Genomic DNA, 19,590 nt, shown 5'->3' on the forward strand with positions numbered 1-19,590 from the left:
CGATGTATACGTTAAGGTGTATATGAATGATTGTATAACTGCTATGAATGTTCAAATGCTTGCAAAGAAGGATGTTTTAAAAACTCTGAACCAGGTCTGCACATCTCTTTCATTTCCCGAAATAGTCGAAGCATGTGTGATGTTTGTCCCATCTTGCACTCCGTACTTTTGACCACGTCACACACACTGTTGTCCGACTGTGCTTCCGTTTACTTTTATAATTCTGAACGGTGTATAAAGTGAATTGTCTGTGTGGATATGTTGTGCCAATTAATTAAACCTGCATTCTAGTTATTTTATTTGACCAATAATGGGTAGTGTGCAGAGTTCCATCGCGGCCTCCGTCTCCCTCTCTTGCGTGTATTTCATTTACGTTCAAATCTACTGCTCCCACAAGCTTTTGCGATCAAACGTGCTGAACGAGAGTCTCCCGAGTTTTGTTTATCTTTACATCAAATACGCGACCAAAGCCGTGACGCGGACGACTGGCCGCCTGCACCCAGCGACCGCGGGGGAGCGTGACGTGGCTTACACGGTCCTCGACTGCAGGTAAGGTGAGCGAGCCACGTGACCGCTAATCGTCAGCGCCGGGATTCACGGTGTGTTTGTCTTTTATGAAAAAAAAAAAAAAAAAGGTTGGAGACGCCCCTCTTGAGGAGGTTCTGCGGCGCAGCGGGTTATGGTTGGGATTACCCGGACACGGAATACAGAGACGTGCCCGTGTGCTTCCCAGAGATCCTGTTCCGCAGACTGCTGCTCATGGTGCTGACCGATGAGCACTTTAGACTCAGCCCAGCAGGTAGCTTACAACTCTCACTCAGCAGGGTTCACATACACGTTGAATGCATTTGGATGATTCCCCACAGCCGTAATCTGGTGATGATGATTTTTCTTCTTGGCAGGTCTGTCTCGCGTGCGTCAGAGTTTGAAAACCCTGCAGCCAGTTGATGAACTGAAGAAGGGTCCGTTCGTGCTGCAGGTCCGAGTTCAGGAGTACCGGCAGGTTGATGCGGGGGTGGAGGTCGACGTCGGCCTGTCTGCCACTTCTCGTACGGGGTGCCCAGTGTGGGAAAGCGTCCTGACACTGCTGTCCAAAAAAGGGCCCCACAAACCTTTTAGATCCGCACCCAAGAATTCACACGAACGTGAGCAATAATCTGAAGGTTTTTTGCTCAGATATGAGCTCTTTCAGTATTTTTCCAGTAGTTTATATTGGCAGAATCTGGCTCTATCCCATAGGTTTTTCTGATCACATGTCTCTTGACAGGCCGACCCGATGATCCGGCTCCAGAAAACGTGAAGGAGATCGAGGTCAGAGTTCCCCGGGCTACTGGACTGCAGCGTGTTTGGTTCTTCTGTGACTACTCGCCCCATCGGCTCCTCTCTCTGCCGGCCAGGCTCTTTGGCTCCAGAACGCAGACGGCACCAGCTCTCTGGATGCTCTCTGTCTGCCTGGCTGAAATAGAAAAGCACAAAGGTAAAAGATCTTCTGAGAAGACCAAGCATAATGATGTTCACGAAAGGGGAACATTGCTTTTTCCACATCAGACTTTCTCGTGTTTCCCCGTTTGCTTTTTCCTTTTCTTGCCATGTCGAGTCATAACGTGCAGTGAAATGTTTTCGAGCCACACAGTGTCCCAATTTCTCATTGCTCTGTTGTGTCATCAGGGGTCAGAGTTATCACTGCTCCCGTCAACATCACTGCCGAATTTAAGGAGCCTCTTTTTGTGCCAAGCAGAGTGAAGATCAAGTTTTGGGAGAGAAACAGGCATCAGTCTTCTGCCCAGGAGCTCGTCTTCTACATGCAGCAACATGGGAGCAACACATTTCACTTGATGGGATTGATTTCTAGGTGATTGTCCAACTACTAAGATGAATGTGTGTAGTTTTGTCAAAAGATAATAAACAAATTATTTTCTATTTGTTTTGCCTCAATTTAGATGACAGTGCAAAATCAGCTAATTGACACGTTTGTTCTCGTAAGATTATAGAAGAGAATGACCGGAAAAAACTGATCCATGTTGTCCAATATCCTCTGATTTGTGTTAGGACATTCGTTCAATTCATACATTTCTGTGTTTAGTTTGTTGGTGGTCTTTTTGAAGAAGGACATCCATACAAAAACACAGACAGAGGCACTCATCTAGTCACATGGAATGTCAGACCGAAGGAGAACCTGTAATGTCACTGTGTCAAGTATGGCCACCAAGTATTGAATTGTGGACACGAGGTGCTCAGCTTAGCTTAGCATAAAGTGGAAGCAGGGGTCCAGTCCAAAGTCTAAAAAATAAAACCCACAAATTTGTACCACAAACACACTTTTACATTTCGGTTTGTGCGAATATAGGCTAAAGCATACCACGTCCCCTACAGGGAATGAAGACCTCTTAATATTTGATCCCTCTTGTTATTCCAGTTTGCAGCTTCCCTGTGTGTGAAGGTCTGTCCTCCTGTATAATTCATTGGAAACACATTTGAGTGCACGGGAATGAATGTGAAGCCATGCATCCCTGCACCACTGTGAGGTTCCACGGAAGGGAACCATGTCCGTGGGTTTTAGAGGGTAATTCTGGACAGGCTGGCTGTTCATTGTAAGCAGAAGGAAAAGCTGGCATTCCTTCTTCCTTCTCTTTAATGAGAGCAACTGTCCGAAAAGTAGGAACGCATTCGTTGTTTCCAGATGTAAACGCGTGCAGCTGTGGAGCTCGTTGAACCTGGGGGGAGGGGAGGAGAGAAACATGCGGAGAGCATCCCGTCACTTCCCTCCATGCACGCGCTGGGAGCAGGTGTAGTGACATGAGAAGAGGTGGGTGAAGAGTCTCGGTTTACAGGAGAAGTCGTTTTTTTTTCCAGCTGAACTTCCGATCGGAGGGACACATGCTGGTTCATCCCACTTCTGCCATGTGATTTTCACTGCAGCAACTTGAGGAAGAGTTCCACCGTGTAAGGCTTATGGTAAAAAAAAACGTTTTTTTATTATTTAAATTGAATTGAATTTGGGGGAAAACATTTCTTAATGTAATAATCTGTATTGCTGTGACATCACTGTAATCAATCTATATGTAAAAATATCCTACCAGTTAGTGTTTAACAAACAAATGTGCTGTCCCCCCTACAAAAGGAAGTTCATTAAAAACATGTGGTTGGCAACAAAGTCCTTCGTACTGAGGCGCTTCTTGGGTCTTTGTGTAATTCAACATTGTTGTTTTATTGCTCCACGTCTGTACGAGTTCCCTCTGCTTAAAAGTTAAAGCTTTAATCAACCTTCTCACAGTGACTGTAAAACAAACAACTACCAACAAGGAGCAAACTAAAGCGGTAACGTGAGTGTGTTTAAATCAAATCCATTCTTTTCATTTATTGTTGCCATCCCCATGACGGAGTGCATTGGATGACTCTTGAACGTGTACATGGCTGTTATTACTTATTCATAGGGTCCCAATTCTGTCATGCATGTGAGTCAGTGGAGTGTAAGAGGGTCAGACAGCGAAGCTCACGTACAGACGCAAAGTGGTTTTTCTTACCGTTATTACCTCTTTAAATGAAATAGTCCGAAACCCATTTGAACATGAACTTTCAGTAACAGTATCTGTTACTGTGGCTTTGGCTGATGGTAAATGTCTGCAGTGTAAACCATCTGCCATTCTGCCTAAAACATGTTCAGACGTCGCTCCTTCCTTGGTTACAGCACTTTAAGGAAGCCCGTCCTCCGGGAATTCAAGTTATTTTTGCTTCTTTTCGAAGTACCAGCTTTTTTTATTTATTCATTGAGGCCAATGCAAAAAGGACAGCTTGTACTCTCTCACTGTTATTCATAAAGTCCATTGCATCCGCCCCAGTATGTGTGTAAGTGAAAGATGTGACTACTGTTACTTCACAATGGGCCCATGTTTACTCGGGGTGAGTTATGTCTGTCACAGCGTATGCTATTTGCACAGGTAATGCAAAGGGAGAAATGTCAAATTTAATGCACAACTTTAATGCATAAAGCTTCATTTTGGTGCAAAAACGACAGTCACAGACTTCCTTTCAGCATCTCAGCAACCTGCAGTCACGTAAAGGCAACCCGCAGCACTCACTTAGCTGAGGATACCCCCCCCCAAAAAAATAGTATGTATTCAGTGCTAATTTTTTACCCTAATTAACTATTTTACATTGACTTGTGACTTCTTACACACTGTAAAGTACCTTTTGCTCTCCTTCATGCATATCTGTCTTACGTTAAGAATTGTGACAGGTCCAAGAGGTCGAATCGCGCCAAAATTATTTTGTGATGTAATTCGTATTCGATCTTAACTCCCAGTCTTTTTTACTAGCTCTTTCTGGAGCATCATTAATTAACAAGAGATTAAGTATGTTCTGTTTCCCAGGCCGTTCATTTCAAATGTTCTGTTTTGTCTGAGTGCAGCAAGCAAAAATACATGAAGAAGCAAAGAAAAGGCAACGCCAGGATCGCCTTCTCTTCCCCACCGGAGAACAGCAGTGTGCAGGTCTGCACTGACTACCAGAGGGGGGCTTCCGTGACTCCTGGGAACGCTCACGCTGTGGAAAATGGCCCCGAAGACAGGAGAGACCGGACGGCCGGCCGAGAACGCGCAGGCGGGATGTGCGCCGCTCCAGACGTGGCTTCAAACAGCCGTGACCCGAGGTGCAGCATGAAAGACGAGGGCGTCGGAGGGGACTCCACGTGGGCGATGGATTCGAGCAGCCGCGCATACTTGGGACCCGAGGACAACTCCACGGACCCGCACGAGACCCTGACAGAGTCCTCCACTCTGACCTTTGTGGACGTTCACGCCCTGGAGGAATCGGCAGAGGGCCACAGCCTGCACGGGTTGGGGATGGTTTACCTGAAGGAGTTTGTGCTGATAGACGACGACGACGACGGAGACATGTCCCTGAGGGAGAAAACGGTGACCGACCTGTCCGTCATGGATGGGAAAGCTGCTGACCTGGTGTGTGGCAGGTTTTTGTCCACCTCCAGTGGCTCATTATCGGAGTGTAAGGGAGAATTCGAGGCTCGGGACGCACCTCCAGCTGAGGACGCTGAGGCCGCATGTGAAAAGCAGCGCTGCTGTTTCTGCACTGTTTCATGAACAAGCAGGACTCTGTTTGTGTGAAGTTGGATCAGACGACTCTGTTACGATCACTCTGGCAAATAACTGCTTTCTTGTTTTATATGTGCGTTCCTGTTGAATTGCAGAGCAAACTCAAAGGTTGTGTAATTTGTTTTTATTTTACTTAATATTTATTCAAAATTAAAGAAGCATATTTGTTTCAAATGTCAGCCACTTTGAACACTCGGTAGCCTGATTCTAAAATGTATGTATGCGAATAATACTTCCTGCTTGATTCACGTTTTTAAGTTTAACAAACACATCTCTGAACTTCATCAGACAGTTTTTATACTAGAAAATGCATGTTCCTTTAATATTTTATGTGAATGACAGATTTTGGGGTAACTAAAAAGGTCTAAAACTATCAGGTGCTTACAACAAATAAAGATATCTCAAATGACCAAATGATGTGTCTACTTCTGTCTCCTCGTACACCCGTTGCTAGGTTGTGTTATGTTGACTTACTAACACACAACCGTCACATCATTATTGACTCACACTACCAAGCAGCTACTTTCCAGGCTGTGACTCCTCAACTCATCCTCTGTACTCCAAATAAGCTTTTTGTTTTCATAAAGAAACATCTTGTTTTGCAAAAAGGGGCCTAAACTTGCATTACTTTACCCGTTTTGTAGAATGATATTTATAACCTTGAACGTGCATCATGTAACACAAAGTCCTGCTATGAGACGTTTGTGACTGAACCAGTCAATTTGGGCCGCGGTTAATCAGTCGTGTCCACCAGGCGCTGGTGTGAGGCGGTAGCTTGTTGGTTGGAGGGACAGAGATACCCGGCTGAAAGATAGCAGCTCACCACACTTATCTTCCTCCCCCACGGCGAGCCAACTGACACCCGCTCAGACCCCATGGTGGAGCAAAGGGGGGGGGGGTTAGTTTAAAAGTTATTTTAAATATAAAGAGCAAAGTGTGCACTGTGTAATCCGTAAAATGTAATCCATATTAACTTGTTTTAAGTAGTTTCTATGTAATTTAGTTAAAGATCCTTAACTAGGTGTCCTTTTGTTTTTTAAGACCTATGGTGACGTTGCGGTTAATGTGCTTTAAAAAGATAAGTAAAATGCCACTATGTTTAGTAGAAGCACATCCAAATGGCACAGGCCAAATGGCACGGGCCAAATATAGCCGTTATCAGCCACCGCAGCATGAGCGTGCAGTTCACCAGAGGGAGTCCTGAGCGTATCAACACATGTGAAGTGTAACCGAATGTGTCAGGGAATGACAGATTACCCCCCCCCACCCCCCTTACCCCCCCCCCCCACCTAAACAACACCAGCTTAAAGAAGACCATTGAGAAAAAAGGAGCTACTTCTCAGACTGACGAAAGAGTCCTCCCAGTCCCGCTCATCAAATCCACTCAGTGACATCATGGACCACAAAACCGAATTACAGTACCAAAAAAATGAGATGGAGAGGTTTGGTGTCCGCTGAAGTGAAGAGAACATCAGGGGACTCGAAGAAAGGATGGACGGGAGAAATAGAGCAATGATCGTGGTTTTTCTGCTGTGCGTCCTGGCAGGTGAGAGAAATCATTCACATCCGGGGATTCTCTAATATAATGTTGCTGTTTTTTTTTTTTTTAAATCATTATGTTTCATTTGAAAACAGCAGAAGGGGGAAACAAAACAGATGTTGACTGATGGATGTTCTTTTCTATCCTTTCAGAAATCCCAGCAAAAGGCCACATTCTGGATGTGTGCGCCACCTGCCACGCCGACGCCACCTGTGACGACAAGCCCGACGGCGCCGGAAAAGTTTGTAACTGCAAGTACGGCTTTGTGGGAAATGGGAGAACTTACTGTCAAGGCAAGACAAATTATATTATATTATATTTATTTATTATATTTTTGTCTCAACCTTTGTTCTCTTTCTTATAAGAAAATAGATTTTCAATGAGAACCGAAGTTTAAATCCATATATTTAACGCTTTAGTTAATTAATTAAGTTTTTTTTCTTCATATCACAGATAATTATCTCTCACACCTTCACTGTCAGGGTTCTGTCTCACTGCTCATTAGTGTTAAAAGTACATTCGTCAGGCGGACACACAACGAGCACCACTACCTTGCTGCGTGTCCTCGATGTTTGAATGACTCTGACATCATTGTTGTAACGTGGTTTTATTTCAGGAACAAGAGTCTCCACCCACAGTTGATCTGTGAGGCTGTACTTGGATTCACGTTGCATCAACAATGCATCCTCAGCTGATACTACACCACGTTGCTACTTTTCATCAATTATTAAATTGTTTTCCTCCAGATAAAGATGAGTGTCAGATAGGTGCCAGTAAGATCTGTGGGCAGCACGCCACCTGCCACAACACCTATGGCAGCTACTACTGCACCTGCTTGGCCGGCTTCAGCTCATCTAACAACATGAGCGTCTTCATCCCAAATGATGGAACCCACTGCCAGGGTGAGTTCAGGCTGGACATGGAGCTTGATTTTTAACCCTTCAGAGGACTTAAAGGACCACAGTGTACCTGTAAAACATGTCCTTCATTGTCGTTTTCATGTCACGGTCCAATTCGTCTCGGGCGCTGCAGACGATGACGAGTGCAGGGTCGTGGGCGCGTGTGGAGGCGGCGCTCGATGCAGGAACCTCGAGGGCAGTTTTGACTGCAGCTGCCAGCTGGGATATCGAGTCCACGACGGACCGGAGCCCTTCAACCCTCACAGCGGCAACGCTTCCTGCCGAGGTACGGACGAGTGGATTTGATTTGAATGGCATAGAGACAGTTATGAGTCTATTAACTTGACTCGTTTTCAGTGTATGTAAGAGGGCAGTGTGCTACATGGGCCTTCAAAACGCTTTAAAAGGAAAATTAAATTCATATTCATATTTGATTTATCTTGCTCCACACAAATATGTACTCCAGAGCAACACATGGAGTTAATTGAGAATTCAGTCTAAACCACCCTGTCAGGTCATTGGTGCGTAAATGGCTGGTATAAGTACCTTTTGGGTGTCTGTGGGCGAGCAGCCGGATATAATCTTGTCTTTGCTCTGTTCTGATCCCACTCAGTGGTGGAGTGCGGGCAGGCCGCCACAGTGGAGGACGCGGTGCTGCTGTCATTGACAGGCACCACGTACAGCAGCGTGGCCACGTTTGTCTGTGAGGAAGGCTTCATCTGGAGGAGCGGCGACAACAGCTCTGTGTGCGGAGCTGATGGAGGGTGGAAAGGTCCCAACATGGTCTGTGAAGGTAACAAAACCTGCTCGAAGGCTCCACGGCTTTATCTCAGCACATTAGTTCATGTTTCCTTTCTTTGTTGTTTGGCTTTTCGTGACTTCTTAACAGTGTCAATTAAAAAGTAGCAGGGTTAGCAATGAGTACTTTTAGCCAAGTTGTGCTAAGTCTTCCCTTCCTGCTTGCCACTAACAGCCTATCAGATTTCCTCCTGCAGATTTGTTGTTTGCAGCGTAGCAACAGTATGAACGCGTTTAACCGCAGAGATCACATGACTGATCGGCCTGCAAGAGTTCCTGGAGATTTCAAGTGACTGTACGGTTTAACGCAGCGTGTCACCCTTTCGGCCCTCAGAGGTCGACTGCGGCGCCCCCCCTTCCCTCCCCCACTCTCACCCGATGTGGGGCCACGGTTCCAGAATGGGCACCGAGGTGGTTTATCAGTGTAACTCTGGATTTCATAATGTTGGAACGGGCGATGTGTCCACCTGTACTTCTGCTGGACAGTGGGAGGGACCGTCCATGCTCTGTCAAGGTAGTCACTGCTTTATCACATCATTGCAACACCACTAGAGCCTGTTGTCTATGTCACACGTGGTTGTGGTGCATGCCTTTTTTTTAGAGATTGTGTGTGGAAGTCCTCCAATATTTGATTCCACCGAGCAGGTGTGGGACGGACATAAGTGAATACAGTGTAGCATCATAGAGATTCTTGTGTGAATGTATCCAATTACCCTAAATTGATTACATATAACAAATGTATAGCATATGTTTATGTATTTATTATTATTGTCTATTTTTCTGTCCAAAACCTACTTTGTGCATCATTTTGTGTCCCAGACATATTGTGTGGGGACCCACCTCCCTTGAATTTGGCCTTTACACTGTGTGTAAGGGTGAGTTCAGGTTGGACATGGAGCTTGATTTAAACCCTTCAGAGGACTTAAAGGACCACAGTGTACCTGTAAAACATGTCCTTCATTGTTGTTTTCATGTCACGGTCCAATTCGTCTCGGGCGCTGCAGACGATGACGAGTGCAGGGTCGTGGGCGTGTGTGGAGACGGCGCTCGATGCAGGAATCTCGAGGGCAGTTTTGACTGCAGCTGCCAGCTGGGATATCGAGTCCACGACGGACTGGAGCCCTTCAACCCTCACAGCGGCAACGCTTCCTGCCGAGGTACGGACGAGTGGATTTGATTTGAATGGCATAGAGACAGTTATGAGTCTATTAACTTGACTCGTTTTCAGTGTATGTAAGAGGGCAGTGTGCTACATGCAGCCGGATATAATCTTGTCTTTGCTCTGTTCTGATCCCACTCAGTGGTGGACTGCGGGCAGGTCGCCACAGAGGACGCGGTGCTGCTGTCATTGACAGGCACCACGTACAGCAGCGTGGCCACGTTTGTCTGTGAGGAAGGCTTCATCTGGAGGAGCGGCGACAACAGCTCTGTGTGCGGAGCTGATGGAGGGTGGAAAGGTCCCAACATGGTCTGTGAAGGTAACAAAACCTGCTCGAAGGCTCCACGGCTTTATCTCAGCACATTAGTTCATGTTTCCTTTCTTTGTTGTTTGGCTTTTCGTGACTTCTTAACAGTGTCAATTAAAAAGTAGCAGGGTTAACAATGAGTACTTTTAGCCAAGTTGTGCTAAGTCTTCCCTTCCTGCTTGCCACTAACAGCCTACCAGATTTCCTCCTGCAGATTTGTTGTTTGCAGCGTAGCAACAGTATGAACGCGTTTAACCGCAGAGATCACATGACTGATCGGCCTGCAAGAGTTCCTGGAGATTTCAAGTGACTGTACGGTTTAACGCAGCGTGTCACCCGTTCGGCCCTCAGAGGTTGACTGCGGCGCCCCCCCTTCCCTCCCCCACTCTCACCCGATGTGGGGCCACGGTTCCAGAATGGGCACCGAGGTGGTTTATCAGTGTAACTCTGGATTTCATAATGTTGGAACGGGCAATGTGTCCACCTGTACTTCTGCTGGACAGTGGGAGGGGCCGTCTATGCTCTGTCAAGGTAGTCACTGCTTTATCACATCATTGCAACACCACTAGAGCCTGTTGTTTATGTTGTGGTTGTGGTGCATGCCTTTTTTTCTCTTAGAGATTGTGTGTGGAAGTCCTCCAATGATTGAATCCACCGAGCAGGTGTGGGACGGTCACTCAACCCCCGGCAGCACTGTGCTCTATGTTTGCAAAGAGGGCTTTTATTACAAACACGGACTTAATATATCAACGTGTAATGAAAACGGTCAATGGACCCCGCCAACTCTGACGTGTCAAGGTAATTTAAACAATGACTGACACCCTTACAAAGTTTATTAAACATTCAATCGGGATTTACTATCTCCTCATATATCTGCTGCGAGGATCGTGGGTGAGAATAGCCAGAGAAGAATGTTCCATTGGCTGCAAGATGTAACCTGAATGAAATAGTATATCCTGGACTTTTTTTTTCAATACTTACATTTGACATAGTAAACCTTTTTGTGGTATACAAATTAGTATGGTAGTCTGCCTGCTGGAACACACATTACTAGGAAGAGCGTAAGTGAACATAGTGTAGAATAATAGATATTCTTGCGTGAACATGTCCAATCACCCTAAAATCATCAAGAATGATGACCAAGAATGTATTGTATATACAAACATATGTGTATGTATTTATTATGTCTATAACCCACTTGTGTCCCATTACTTTGTGTCTTAGACATATTGTGTGGGGACCCACCTGTACTGCCACACACTGGACACATATGGAATGGCAGCTTCCGCCCTGGAAGCATAGTGACTTACTACTGTAAAATAGGGTTTTATCCCAGTGATGGAAATAACATGTCAGTGTGCTCAATAAATGGTTACTGGACAAAAACAAACATCTCATGCAAAGGTAAAAAAAAAAAAAATCCTCCAAAATGATTGTCAATGCTGTGGTTGGCTTTGTTATTCCATTGTTGTTTTAGACTGAAACACTGTTCACCTTTATAAATTTTGCTATTTCCATACTTATAGAAGTTGACTGTGGTGTGCCACCACCCATCCCAAATTCGATCCCACTGTGGGATAACGTCTCCACATTGGGCTCCCAGGTAGTTTATGAGTGTAACTCGGGATATCGCCGTGTTGCAGAGGGATACGTATCCGTTTGTACTGCCAGTGGAGATTGGGATGGAGCCTCTCTGCTCTGTCAAGGTAAGAATGACGTTAATCCACACAACGGACAGGAGGCACATAACAGTGTGAATGTTACTGTCATCTGTCGACTGTCATTACGACTGCTTAAAACCACAAAATGTTTAAATTTATCCGCGATGACTCGTTGTCTTTTTGTTGTAGAAATCAATTGTCAAGAGCCTCTTTTTAAACCTGGTGCTAAAACGCTGTGGGACGGCTCAACGCACATTGGCAGCGTGGTGTATTACCAATGTGAGGAAGGCTATCGCAGCGGCAGCTTGAGAAACTACTCAGTATGTGGAGAAAATGGACTGTGGGAGGAAATTGATCTATTGTGTGAAGGTGCAATGTTTGATGAAAGATATTTCCCTACTGTTTATACTCCAGAATATTTGTAGCAATATGCAAAAAAACACATTTAGAGCCGTGATTAGATATTTTAAAAAATACCTAAATTTGCTTTCTTAAAAGATACTACTCTAATTTCTTGCAGTTTAGCATAAGGCTTTAGCCAGCAGCTGGTTAGCTTTGTTTGGAATAAATAATGGAAACAAACTTCCTATTGGCACCTTAAAAGCTCCCAAGCTCTTTCTTTAATCCACACAAATACCAAAGTGTAAGCGGTGGGAAATTTGCTGTAACTGTTCCTGGGCCTAATGCAGTGACTGGTTGCCTGGCAACCTGACAGTGATAATGAGACGCCATGCTAAGCTGTTTTCCCTTGTTTCCAATCTTTATGCTAAGCCATGCTAACTAGCTACTAGCTAAAGCTGTAGCATTGTATTGATCATATGACTTTTTGAAAGAAAGCAAATAAGCCTTTTCCCCAGTATTTTAAACTATATATTTTAGTAAATAAAAGTAGTGGTTAATTGCTGTCCTTTGTAAAGACTTAAAGTATAAAAATCTCATCTGTGATGGAGGAATTAACTGCGCTATTTGCGTTATTCATTGTGATGTATTGAAAATTCATGTCTGTGTGCAGAGATAAGCTGTGGCCCCCCACTAACCCTCCCCCATACTAACCTTCGTTGGGACGGCACCAGTAGGCCGGGAGGTGTGGTGCTGTATGAGTGCATGGATGGATTTTACCAGATGAGTGGAAACAATATTTCAACATGTTTACTATCGGGACAGTGGGAGAAAGTATCTGTGAAGTGCAAAGGTACAGTGATAACCTCTCTACGTGCATCTATTCAACCGCAGACAAACCATTCCTGTTTGACATGTCACTGACATAGTTAAGTTTTGTTTAGTTTAGTTGTTGCTTTGATATATCTGGTTAGTAACTGATAAAGGCCCTACATTGTCTCATTTGTGGTCAGAGGCTCACTTCAATTTGGCCTTTATACTGTGTGCCGTGCTGTCAAAGTAATGCTGGTGTGATTCTTTCACACCGACCGGATGTTAAAGAAACAACACGTTTCATGTGTTACGCAACAACGGCATTTGCCACCCACGACAACGCTCAAAATGTGTCGAAAGATACTGTCCGTTCAATGAGTTAACCAGTGTCATTGTTTCCCTACAGCTAAATGTGGGCCAGTTCCCTTCATTGCCAAATCAGAGGTGATGTTGCATAACAGAAGCGTTGTGATCCACCGCTGTGTGGGTGGGTACCGCAGCTGGAGGGGCAGCTACATCTCCGTGTGTGGCAGCTCTGGGGTTTGGCAGAGAGCTACACTCAGATGCAGAGGTAAGAACACATACGCGTTGCATTGTTCAATACCCGGAAAACAAAAGCATCCGGATACGCAGGACGCTTGGGTTGATGCTACTGCCAGATTTGTCATATTTACAAATAAAAGGGAAAGATTTGAGGCTTTTTTTTTACATATCTTACAGAAATAAAGCCACCTGTCAATCACCTATTTGTCCTTAATGAAAAATGTCTGCGTTGGAGAGCAGAGAAGTATGAGGAGGACAAAGAAGTGTACCAGGTAACGGGATTTTTATCATCATTCCATCTCTGCTGTTTATCGTAACTTATTGCCATATTGCTCATTAGCCATCATTAGAAATATGCGCTTTTCATTATTTTTAACCACATCACCTTGGTAAATGTTAAAGTGTATACACACGACTCCGCGTTCCATATGACCGTTGCAGGTGACATACGAAGGATCCAGAGAGTACCAGAGGTCCTTTCATGACAGAGGGAGGCAGCATCTGAGCTCTAAGGCCGACCAGCTGGAACTCTGTCTCAACCTGCTCCCAGTCACGAACTACAGCATCTCCATCACTGCGCTGTCCTCCAGATTCACTGCCACCATCTCCACTAACACCAGTTTAACAGGTACACCTGCGCCACCGGCTCTTCTGACTAATGTTTCCCTGCATCACAGTGAAAACAGGAGTTATTATAAGTGTAGTGAAAGGTATGATATCTTAATACCAAGCACGATAACTTTTGACAGTGCCTCCAGCACCAGTTGTCTACTACAGAGAGTTTGAGACCCCCGTACCGACTTTGAGGCTACGCAGATCACCTGACACACTGGACCCAATCAGGTAAGAAGAAGCTGTACTTTTCTGCAAGGTTACAGGATAAATAAAAACCCTATGAACAAAACACATGGACCTGCTTAAATAAGTTTGATTATCTATGAATCATTATAATAAATCTAGTTAACAGCCCATTTATGGAAGTAAATCTGTGTCATCGGGTTTTGAAAGAAAAAGGTGATTGAATTTCTGGCACTGAATATTTATGCATTCAAAATTATGTATCTAAATGTTTTTCAACGTTAAAATACTGCATAAAAATCAACGTCAAAATATTTAACCGCAAAAAAATCAATTAAACTCTGTTAAATGTCGTTCAGAGGCAGTGCCGTCACTACATAGTTTCTATCGATTCTATATCTGCACTTCATTAAAACTTTTGACAATTTTCACAAAAGCCGTATCTTTTAAAAAGGATTGTTGCAATAAAACAAAAAATTCCCCTCACCTGTTACAATGATTGTGTTTTTTTTTTTACCTGTTCATAAGTCAACACTTAAATCAGACCAGACTTTTTTGTCACCTGCTTCTCTCTGTTATAAAATGTGCTGAATCCATCCAGTGCATGCATCATATTACCTTTATGTTATATTCAGGTGTAACACACCTTTCGTGCAAAGCATTTAACATTGTAACATTTGTTTATTAATGTTCACACGGTCTGGATTTCTTTGTTCTTCCTCCTGCAGTCTGTACCAGGTGTTTGTGCTTCCTGTGGAGGGGATTGTGATGTTCGACTGTTCCTCTCCTGCGAGCTCAGACATCTCGAGCAGAAGAAAGTCCTCAACAGAGTACATCACGGCCCAGATTGACGTCGGACATCTCGGGAGAGAGATGAACTTTACTGTAGGAGACGGACGCTACTACGGAGGCTTCTTTAATGCACCACTGCAAAATGGCAGAAACTATTACATCATCGTACGGGCTGTCAGTCAGTGGAAATCGGTGGGTCCAACTAGTATACAAAGAAGTATCAGAAAAAAAATGTGTCAGACTTTGTAGTTTACTAATTTTAACTTCCTGAATGTTTTCTATTCTAGGCTTTAAAAAGTGCCTGTGTCCTGTGGGCTAAAGTAAGAGGTAATTTACCCGCCAAATACCTAAATCCTGTCATGATTTAAATCTTGAGAAATTCCATTTGACAAAGTACAGGCAGCTGGTACGTCATCGGGTTAGAAGCGAGGAGAGGGAGGAGAAGGTGGTTTAGGCTGGTCTGGTTGGGACTTCACTTAAATGATGCGGATAACCCAGTACGCGCCGGTGTGAGTTATTACATTTGTTTGCACCCTTGTAACAACATTCAGGGAGCAGAAGGCAGCAGGAAGTATGTAAAACAGGTAGATGTAGAAGGTGCTCGTTACTCACACGCAGTATTTCCTCGTTTCAGGTACATCATATGTTCTGAGGGTTTCATCTCTATCGGCTGCTGCATCAATAGGACTGGTTGCCATGGTTATTCTGGGTGGATACTGTTTCACCTGGTATGCAAGACGGTACAATAGAGTTTATAAGCAACACTGTTATATCCTTTCGTGTGTGTAACCTCTGCTTCTTATTTCATTCAGTCTCATGAGTCTGTGAAGCAATTCTAGTGTTTCTGGAATTTTCAAAGATAAAATACAGGAATGTTCAGAGGATAATTCATTTTTAATTTTATGGAACATTCAAACCTAATAGATATGAATGGTAATCAGAGCCTGCGAATGTTTGTTTTTTTGTTTCTGGTGATAAAAACAGGTTTCTTGCATAGTGCGAGTGTCCTTATGAATGACTGTAATTAAAATGTGGTTTAATCTTCTACAGGACAGCATTTGAAATTGTAATTAAATTTTCCTCCCTTCTTCTTTTCCAGGTTTTTCAAGAGGACATGACACTCCAAAACTCAACTGTCTGCGTGACGAATAAATGGGGTCATGACCCATCTGTGCATTTTATTTTGTACATTTTGCAAATAATCATAATACTATAACTTTTGTTTTCATTTCCTTAATGGTTCAATGGTTATTTGGTTGCCAATATTTATTTGAAAGCAGGCAATCCCCTTTGTAAAGCAGAACCGTTGTGACTTTAGTGTTTGACAAACCTTCTGACACAGTCACATGATCAGAGTCTACAAACGTCTCTCGTCTCGACCGAGTACAGAAGAAAATAGTACATTTTGATAATCCTATATTTATATTAGCGTCCATGGTTTCTTACTCCACTATCATCTACAAATATGTAAATGAATAAAAATCACAATATTTATGTATCCCCTGTTGTGCTCATATTTCGTTTCAATTCCATCTGAAGTCTTGAGCCTCTGATGCCACTCATGCGTCCGGTTCAAACTGTTTACTTCAACAAAAACACATTCAAATAAACTGACTATTACAGAAGGAAAAAACACTTAACCATATTCTTCATAAGGGGCATGTGATACTTTGCAGCAACAAGTGCAACAATCGCATTTGCACCATTTCAAGCACTGAAGTCTCACGCGCTCAACCATGCATCAGGTGACGTCAGTAAATCCCGGTGGGTTCAGGGTTCGAGGCCTTTTGGGGGTGAATTTGGGATGGAGCCATAGATTTATGGTGTACTGGCCCTTTAAATGGGCTTCTGCATCCGGGTCATCTCTGTCATTCCCTCTGACAGTCTGACAGACTGGTGCCGATGACAACACACCCCTGACGGGCTTGTTTACGGAGGGTTAACGGGTACCAAACACGCATCACTGTCTACGTTAAAGTAAAACGCCTCTGTAATAGAGCAGGTTAGTTAGCGGCGTCGCACGTTAGCACACGGAGTGAGAGGTGAAGTGTGGGGCAGGAGGAGGCCAAAGAGAAACATGGAGGGCGGTCTGTGAATACTTGTTTACACACAGCGCTAGTTAGCTATCAGCTAACGTTAATGTCAGGCATGGAGAGGTACAAGACAGCCCGATGCTCTTAGTGTAGCGCAAAGAGAATCGTTAAAACCCAGGCCAGCGTCACCTATCGTCCCTATTATAACATCCTCTAACGGTAATGTTAGCTACTTTATCGTTGGCGCTAAAGCTAAGGCAGTTTCACACTAATGTCCACTAGCAGCACAATAAAAACGTTAGAGCACTTTAAACGTCACTGGTTTACGTCAATGTAATTCAGCCCTTTTTGCACTATTCAACACTTCGTTCCCGCACTCGTCGCCAATGATGCTAGCAGGAAAACTTGGCTAACGTTAAACAAGTTAGCTTAGCTTAGGATGAACAGCCTCACCAAGTATACTGAAATCCAATAGTATGTGATCACCTAACGTCAGATAGCTTACGGAGCAAAATGTATGCACCTTTTAATAATAATACATCCAGATGAGCCTGCCTGCCATCTGAAATCCACGAGTTAAAGACTGAATATAAAACACTTGTGGTGTTTAGGAACACAGTTTGTATTTGTCCTTAACAGGTGCGCTGCCGCTGGCCCTCGGTTCACGATGGCCCAGAACCAAGTGATCCTGCAGTTCCGCTTCTCCACTTTCGGGGACTCCATGCTGCAGAAGATGAACCTCTTGCGACACCAGAAACGCTTCTGTGATGTCAGTGTGCGCATCAACCAGCTGGAGGTCTCCGGCCACAAGGTAGTGTTTGCAGCCGGCTCCTCCTTCTTGAGGGACCAGTTCATCCTTCAGCAGGACTCCAGGGAGGTCCAGATCTCCATGATCCAGGAGGCGGAGGTGGGCCGGCAGCTGCTGCTCTCCTGCTACACGGGTCAGCTGGAGTTTCCTGAGCTGGAGCTCGTGAATTACCTGACAGTGGCCAGCTTCCTCCAAATGGGCCACATTGTGGAGCAGTGCACTCAAGCCCTGAGCAAGTTCATCAAGCCTCCGTCCGCGCGCAAGCTGGACGACGTGGATGTGGGCATGAAGAGCGCGAAGAGGGAGGAGGGTTTAACCTCCCAGGTTCAGAGAGAGAAAGAGCGCTCAGAGGTTCGGACTGCTCTTCGTCATGATGATGATGAGGAGGAGGTGATGCAAGTTGGGAACGTCAACAATAACGACGACCACGGCAGCAGCGACGTGGACGGCGGCTCCGATGTGGACGACGGCGGCAGCGACGATGTGATCATACAGCCTGCGTCCCCCGTTCAGGCCTCGGGCAAGCGCACGAAGCGGGGTGCGGTGGAGAGCGACATCACCATAGTAAAGGTGGAGTCTGTGTCTGACGTGGCGGAAAACTCCGTCACCGGCAACCTGCTCACCAGCCCCGCTCCCCCAACCCTCCACTCCCCCGAGCCCCAGCACTCTCTCATCAACTCCACCGTGGACAGCCGCGGCAGCGAGATGGCGGCCCCGCCCGGCGCGGCCGGGTACCCGCTCAGCCCCCCTCCCGCCGAGAAACACGGCGCGCACCAGAGGAACTACGACAAGCCGCTCCAGTGGTACCACCAGTGCCCCAAGTGCGCCCGGGTCTTCCGCCAGATGGAGAACTACGCCAACCACCTCAAGATGCACAAGCTGTTCATGTGCCTGCTCTGCGGCAAGACGTTCACGCAGAAGGGCAACCTGCACCGGCATATGCGCGTCCACGCCGGCATCAAGCCCTTCCAGTGTAAGATCTGCGGCAAGACCTTCACCCAAAAGTGTTCTCTGCTGGATCACCTGAACCTGCACAGCGGGGACAAGCCGCACCGCTGCAACTACTGTGACATGGTTTTCGCTCACAAGCCGGTTCTCCGCAAGCACCTCAAACAGATCCACGGGAAGAACAGTTTCGACAACGCAAACGAAGGCAACCTGCACGAGGGCGGGCTCGACTTTGATTTTGGACAAATGAAATCTGTGGACCTTTTTTAGCAGCCGCGGTTGATTGGCAAAAGCATCGGCCATGCTTTGTTATCAGTTGAAGAAGGAGACACAGTGTGTACTCTACGAGTGTCGGATGAGCGAACACGATGGCTGGTTTCCAATAATGTCGGCCTCATCCCGATGGGTTTAACTGGAGAATGTAAACATGAAGGAAGGAACTGTCCCTTACATTTCATTTCTAGATTTTCTTTTCGTAGATGCCTTTATATCGTACTTGAAAATTCAACACTGAAACACAAAACATAATGACTGTATTTCATTAGTTTTATTGATGAATTAACATGTCTGTGTCCATGTTTAACACTGTAACATATTTATATGTGTATATATACAGTCTAGTGTAGCCTATCATTCTTGCCTGTGAGAATATGACACCATGGACTTCATAACTTATTTGCTTGATTGAAGGTGGGATTGAAAAAATATTTAATTGAAGGCGAGCTACATATAATGGGATAAATATGATGCCAAAGTATCTATATGACCTGAAATTGTTCTTTTATACACACTTTATATCCAAGGTACTTTTGGACCAATGTGACAATGTATCTTATCCTGTGTTCATGGCAGTCAATACATAAAAAAAACGATTCTTAATCGGTGTTGGTTTCAACACTCTTCTTGTCCCCAGTCATGCGAATGTTTAGTCAAAGTTTTTGGTTATGTGCGGCATCCAAAATGTCAAAGCTGCGTTCCCGATGTGAAGAAGACTAGGCAATGTGTCAGCTGACACCCTCCGCTGTGTGTGTGCCCCAGCTTTAC

At 45.0% G+C, this 19,590-nt stretch overlaps 3 protein-coding genes across 15 annotated transcripts; all 3 read left to right on the forward strand.

The window, feature by feature from the left end:
* The first annotated feature begins 227 nt into the window (after positions 1–227).
* si:ch211-12e13.1 (uncharacterized) lies at positions 228–5,501 on the forward strand. Of its 5 annotated transcripts, none has more exons than XR_009956270.1 (7): positions 228–554; positions 636–799; positions 903–1,145; positions 1,268–1,477; positions 1,669–1,852; positions 2,681–2,955; positions 4,409–5,501. XR_009956270.1 is itself a non-coding variant. In XM_037482538.2 (6 exons), exons 1-6 carry the CDS (start codon positions 311–313, stop codon positions 2,790–2,792), a joined length of 1,152 nt encoding a protein of 383 aa, XP_037338435.2. In that variant the 5' UTR covers positions 228–310; the 3' UTR covers positions 2,793–2,995. The 5 variants fall into 5 exon arrangements, 2 of the variants coding, with proteins under 2 accessions (XP_037338435.2, XP_037338437.2); XR_009956269.1 differs by having other exon boundaries at positions 228–549; positions 1,739–1,852; XR_005121086.2 differs by having other exon boundaries at positions 228–549; positions 4,409–5,498.
* A 920-nt stretch (positions 5,502–6,421) lies between these two features.
* Positions 6,422–16,255, forward strand: susd1 (sushi domain containing 1). 7 transcript variants are annotated; one of them, XM_037482728.2, is made up of 22 exons: positions 6,422–6,654; positions 6,801–6,941; positions 7,395–7,550; positions 7,681–7,833; positions 8,161–8,340; positions 8,680–8,859; positions 9,350–9,502; positions 9,647–9,823; positions 10,163–10,342; positions 10,430–10,609; positions 11,036–11,215; positions 11,338–11,517; positions 11,662–11,841; positions 12,485–12,664; positions 13,031–13,195; positions 13,345–13,439; positions 13,609–13,795; positions 13,917–14,010; positions 14,694–14,949; positions 15,045–15,084; positions 15,392–15,497; positions 15,857–16,255. In XM_037482728.2, exons 1-22 carry the CDS (start codon positions 6,600–6,602, stop codon positions 15,873–15,875), a joined length of 3,237 nt encoding a protein of 1,078 aa, XP_037338625.2. In that variant the 5' UTR covers positions 6,422–6,599; the 3' UTR covers positions 15,876–16,255. The 7 variants fall into 7 exon arrangements, with proteins under 7 accessions (XP_037338625.2, XP_037338621.2, XP_037338622.2 ...); XM_037482724.2 differs by having other exon boundaries at positions 11,338–11,841; XM_037482725.2 differs by having other exon boundaries at positions 11,338–11,841; positions 15,392–15,485.
* Positions 16,256–16,479: 224 nt separating this feature from the next.
* On the forward strand, positions 16,480–19,507 carry zbtb26 (zinc finger and BTB domain containing 26). Of its 3 annotated transcripts, none has more exons than XM_037482735.2 (2): positions 16,480–17,009; positions 17,430–19,507. In XM_037482735.2, the coding sequence occupies exon 2, from the start codon at positions 17,458–17,460 to the stop codon at positions 18,814–18,816; it is 1,359 nt and encodes a 452-aa protein (XP_037338632.2). In that variant the 5' UTR covers positions 16,480–17,009; positions 17,430–17,457; the 3' UTR covers positions 18,817–19,507. The 3 variants fall into 3 exon arrangements, with proteins under 3 accessions (XP_037338632.2, XP_037338633.2, XP_037338634.2); XM_037482736.2 differs by having other exon boundaries at positions 16,481–16,759; XM_037482737.2 differs by having other exon boundaries at positions 16,481–16,703.
* The last annotated feature ends 83 nt before the right edge of the window (positions 19,508–19,590 follow it).

This window comes from Pungitius pungitius, chromosome 5, assembly GCF_949316345.1.
Source record: "Pungitius pungitius chromosome 5, fPunPun2.1, whole genome shotgun sequence".
NCBI classification, from domain to species: Eukaryota; Metazoa; Chordata; class Actinopteri; order Perciformes; family Gasterosteidae; genus Pungitius; species Pungitius pungitius.

What these genes read in the sequence shown, in the direction of transcription:
- si:ch211-12e13.1 (XM_037482538.2), top strand. Translation starts at nt 311, where the DNA reads ATGGGTAGTGTGCAGAGTTCCATCGCGGCCTCCGTCTCCCTCTCTTGC. An exon ending in CTTTAGACTCAGCCCAGCAG is followed by an intron (nt 800 to 902) that starts GTAGCTTACAAC and finishes TCTTCTTGGCAG; the next exon opens with GTCTGTCTCGCGTGCGTCAG. An exon ending in TGAAATAGAAAAGCACAAAG is followed by an intron (nt 1,478 to 1,668) that starts GTAAAAGATCTT and finishes TTGTGTCATCAG; the next exon opens with GGGTCAGAGTTATCACTGCT.
- susd1 (XM_037482724.2), top strand. Translation starts at nt 6,600, where the DNA reads ATGGACGGGAGAAATAGAGCAATGATCGTGGTTTTTCTGCTGTGCGTC. An exon ending in GCCAACTCTGACGTGTCAAG is followed by an intron (nt 10,610 to 11,035) that starts GTAATTTAAACA and finishes TTTGTGTCTTAG; the next exon opens with ACATATTGTGTGGGGACCCA. An exon ending in CTGTCAGTCAGTGGAAATCG is followed by an intron (nt 14,950 to 15,044) that starts GTGGGTCCAACT and finishes TTTCTATTCTAG; the next exon opens with GCTTTAAAAAGTGCCTGTGT.
- zbtb26 (XM_037482735.2), top strand. Translation starts at nt 17,458, where the DNA reads ATGGCCCAGAACCAAGTGATCCTGCAGTTCCGCTTCTCCACTTTCGGG.